The 4,676-nt window shown below is 43.6% G+C and overlaps 1 protein-coding gene across 1 annotated transcript; it reads left to right on the forward strand.

The window, feature by feature from the left end:
* The first annotated feature begins 2,857 nt into the window (after positions 1-2,857).
* LOC119598454 lies at positions 2,858-3,991 on the forward strand. The gene has a single exon (XM_037948089.1). It carries the CDS (start codon positions 2,858-2,860, stop codon positions 3,989-3,991), a length of 1,134 nt encoding a protein of 377 aa, XP_037804017.1.
* Positions 3,992-4,676: the final 685 nt, after the last annotated feature.

The raw sequence follows: 4,676 nt of genomic DNA on the forward strand, positions 1-4,676 counted from the left end.
CAGCAGGGTGTCACACCCTGGGTGATTACCTGGAGTGCTACTTGAGGGTGGATGTGGGTTTGCTAGCCGATGTGGTCACAGCATGGAGGTCCATGCTCGCTGAAAAGTATGGTCTTGACATGGTAAATTATGTTAGTCTTCCAGGGTATGCATATGACGCATTCCTAAAGATGACAAAAACAAGCCTGGAGCTTATATCAGACCCCGAACTAGCGCACAAAATTCAGCGTTCGGTGAGAGGAGGACTGACAACATGTGTTCGCCCTTTTACGGTAGCAAAAAACACCCTCGTCAACCCACATCATGACCCTCTAAAGGATAAAAGCAACTTTATATTGTATCTGGACTTTAATAGTCTATATGCCAGTGTAATGTCCGAGAAACTACCATTTGGCAACATACGAAAATTATCGTCTCGTGAAAAGGCAGAGTTCACTGCAGCGGGCTTATCTAATCACGATGAAAACGGTGATATCGGGCATTGGATAGTGGTTGATATAAGAGTACCTCCTGAAGTTGCAAGAAAGACAGACGAACTGCCTCTCCTCATTCACCACATGAACATAAGACACCAAGACATATCCCCATATAACAAACATCTCTTAGCATCGCAGAACAGACGCTTGCCAGTTAAAAATACAAAACTAGTTGCATCACATCTTCCGCAGAAGGATTACCTCATTCTTCTGAAACATCTGCAGCTTCTAATTGACTTGGGGGTGGAGGTGCAACGAGTGTGCGATGTATATGAATTCAACCAACGAGAATTTTTATCGCCTTTTATTCACGAGAATATTAAGGCGCGTCGCGAAGCCGCAGACAAAGCACAGCAAATGTGTTTTAAAACTCTCTCAAACAGCGTGTTCGGACGGTGTTTAATGAACCCGTTAAAACGATTGGAACGTACCAGCGTTGTGTGTAAACCATCCTCATTTCTCAAAAAGATTCGAAGTCCTCTCTTTAAAAGACTCATACCCCTTGCCCCCAACCGGGTAATAACAATCTCAAGACTTCCTTCTGTTAAGATGGAATACCCGCAGTACGTTGGATTTACCATCTTGGAATTGGCTAAATTCAAGTTGTATAACTTTTATTATAAAGTCTTAAAAGCTCATTACGGAGACAGGGTAAAGCTCTGCTACTCCGACACCGATAGCTATATTCTCTCTGTGGAGACAGATGATATTGAAAAAGAACTTTCGATGTCTCCTTTAAAGGAGTGGATAGACACTTCTAATTTTAGCCATGACCATCCGTTGTACAATCCATCAACCAAGGGTAAGCTTGGGTTATTAAAATCTGAGACTGGGGAGATTCCCATAAAAGAGGCAATATGTCTAAAACCTAAGACTTATTCCCTTCTTTTAAACGACGATCAATCATCTACAGGTGTAAAGGGAATTGGCAGGTCTGAGAAGAGAAAACTGAAACACGACAATTTCCGTCGTATTCTTTTTGAGAAAGAGGTACACTTTTTTAAGCAGGTGAGTATTACCAATGTAAAAGGTCAAATAACAACCACGGAAACCAACAAGCGTGGTTTATCGTTATATGATGACAAACGTTGGTATGTAAATGCATACAAATCGCTGGCATACGGTCACCCGGATATTAAACACCACCCGGAAACAGAGGAGGAGGAGGAGGAGGAGGAGGAGCTGCGGGAGAATTCGAACTCGGCGCGACAACCAGCGAGGGGGGAGGAGGAGGAGGAGGAGGAGGAGGAGGAGGAGGAGGAGGAGGAGGAGGAGGAGGAGGAGGAGGAGGAGGAGGAGGAGGAGGAGGAAGAGCCTGGGGCGATAGCGGCTGCGGTGACAAGGGAGGAAAATTTTAATCATTTATGGAGAAAACGAGAACATCTCCTCCAACTTCACTTTCCTCCTTTATGTGCGAGCGACAACAACAGCAATGCAACAGGAGACAACACCATTCATCTGCAACAACAACAACAACGTCAACGACCCCGATCTGGTAATCCAAGACCTCGAAAGCGCAGAAAAACGCAAACCGGCAACCCCTTCATCATCGAGGAAGCGCTGGAAGATAGTGACGACGATGACTTTGTGTAATTAGTTTTTTTTTTTGTAAATATTATATGTACATATTTTCTTTGTATACAGTAGCCAATAAAAGAGGTTGTGTCTAAAATCTAAGTGTCATTTTTATTTGTGTCCTTCACCATGTCGCACCCTACATCGTACTCGTGTTTTAAGGAAAACCTACTCAATCTCTTTGCTCACCCCGCGAGAATAATAATTGCAGGGGTTACCAATTCGGGAAAGACATATCTCACCACAAAAATTGTTGTGCAGTATCACAATCAGTTTGATTATATAGTAGCATGCGGAAGCGAATCCCACCCGTTGGAAAAGGAAACCTCTTTATCCGGTAAACTTCTTCTTAATAAAGACATTATAAACCCTATCGAACACAAGACGAAACCGAGCGATCGAATATTATATATATTGGATGATTGCTTTATAGAAGCGGCTAGCAATGACATTGTAAGTAATATTTTTACAAAGGGGCGACACGAAAACATCTCTGTTGTGCTGCTTGTTCAAAATGTGTTTATGAATGGGAAGCACAGTCGCAACATTTCACTAAACGCTTCTCATTTCATTTTGCTAAAGCAGAGAGACCTCGGGCAAATTGAATGCTTAGGCAGACAGATATATGGCAAGAGTGATGCCAAGAGGTTTTTAGAGTTGTATAAAAAGGTTGTTCTCTCTAAATCTCGAGGTTATTTACTCGTGGATCTCGGGTGCGAAACTCCTGATAAACTACAGTTTCGCAGTAATATCCTCTGCGAATATTTCCCATATCAGATTGTCTACCAGTGGTAATTACCGGCAATATGATGCGAGTTCTAAAGGACTTGTATGAGGATTATACAAAACCCTATGGTCTGGGTGGTGTACAGACGCTGTTAAAAGCCGCACGCGCGCGATTAGGCAGGGATAATATAACACAGTCAGATGTGAAAAGAGCTTTGTCATCGCAACGCGTGTATACACTTCACAAACATACTCGCAAAAAATTCCCTCGCCGTCAAATAATGGCTGTTAGACCTCGCAAAATCTTAACGTGTGATCTAGCGGACATGCGAAACTTGTCGAAACAAAACGGTAAAACATCCTATTTGCTTGTATGCGTAGATGTGTTTAGCCGTTATATGCAAGTAAGACCGTTAAAGAATAAAAACAAGACAGAGGTTGCGCAAGCGCTGCGATCAATTTTAAACACCGGCGATGCTAAAGGTTTAACTCACCTCTTTACCGACGCAGGGCGAGAGTTTGTAAATAATACAGTGAATGGCTTACTGCGCGAACGAAATATGCGATGGTATACAACGCATTCGAAAGAAATAAAAGCGAGTATTGCAGAGAGACACATCAGAACCCTTAAGGAACGCATTTATAAGTATTTAACCTTAAAAAATACGTTGAGGTATATCGATGTTCTCCCAGACATTGTGTCGGCATATAATGAGCGCGCGCACGCGGGTTTGAAAGGCGCTACACCTCTGGATGTTCACCGACACTACACGCGGGCGCAGTGGCATCACCTCTTTCGTGCTATGTATGCCCGCTCATTGAATGCACCTATAAAAAAAGGTCGATCAGCTGCTACCAATCAGAATATAAAGGTAGGGGACACCGTGCGCATCGCAGCGCGTTCTCATACCGACGCATTTCGCAAGGGTTATGAAATACAAAATACGGAGGAGATATTTAAAATTCGACAGGTTGACAAACGCCAGAACAGAGACGGGTATTATCTGGAAGATCTGAGCGGTGAAGAAGTGCAGGGATTGTTTTACCGCGAGGAGCTCGTACCAACATCTCTGCCTGGTTTTTACCCGTACAAGGTCTTATCATCACGCTGGAATAGAGCTAAAAAGCAGAGAGAATACCTCGTTCGCTGGGTTGGTTATCCTGATAAATTCAATTCTTATATTACGATTGATGACATGCAGCCCTCGCCATGACAAAACAAGCTCTCACACCTCGCTTTGTTGATGTGTTATCGTTCATTTGTTCGCTAAAACCAAAACGCCGTTCAGGTTTTATATTAAAATTAGATAAACAACAGATTAATTGCATTGCAGAGGTTTTTTCAAATTTCTTAAAAAAGAATTTAACCACGGAGAAGAGCATTATTAAGAGGTTGAAGCGGCATCGAGAGGCAATTAAGGAAGTGTCTCGAAAGAAAACATCTCTTAAAAAAAAGAAAAAAATTCTCTCATCTCGCACCGGGGGTAATATTCTCTCCATTTTACTCCCGCTCGCTATAAATGCATTTACCTCTCTAATTTGATAAGAAATATGAAAGAGTATTGCCTCGTTCCAAAACCCACGGTTGACCGACATCTGGTTCATACGGTCTCTGACCCTCCCCCCGCAAATGGTAATGATAATACTAACAAGATTAATGACAAGAGTATATTAGAACCACCCCCGGATGTGAGTACACTAAATGAAAATACCGTAATGAGCGGAGGGGGGCCCGCGGGCGGCGCGTGCGAGAGAGGGCGCGGCGGCGGCGGCGGCGGCGGCTGCTGCGGCGGGCGCGGCGCACGCGGCGCAGGAAATCGACGCGCGGGCGGAAGATCGTTAATTATCTCGCGTTGTGTTCCTCACAAGAAAAAAAACAAAAATGTGGGCCAGTGCGAT

The sequence above is a fragment of the Penaeus monodon genome, chromosome 41 (genome assembly GCF_015228065.2).
Source record: "Penaeus monodon isolate SGIC_2016 chromosome 41, NSTDA_Pmon_1, whole genome shotgun sequence".
In the NCBI taxonomy this organism is placed as follows: Eukaryota; Metazoa; Arthropoda; class Malacostraca; order Decapoda; family Penaeidae; genus Penaeus; species Penaeus monodon.

Excerpts from the sequence above, each read along its gene's own strand:
- LOC119598454 (XM_037948089.1), top strand. The coding sequence starts at position 2,858 with ATGATGCGAGTTCTAAAGGACTTGTATGAGGATTATACAAAACCCTAT.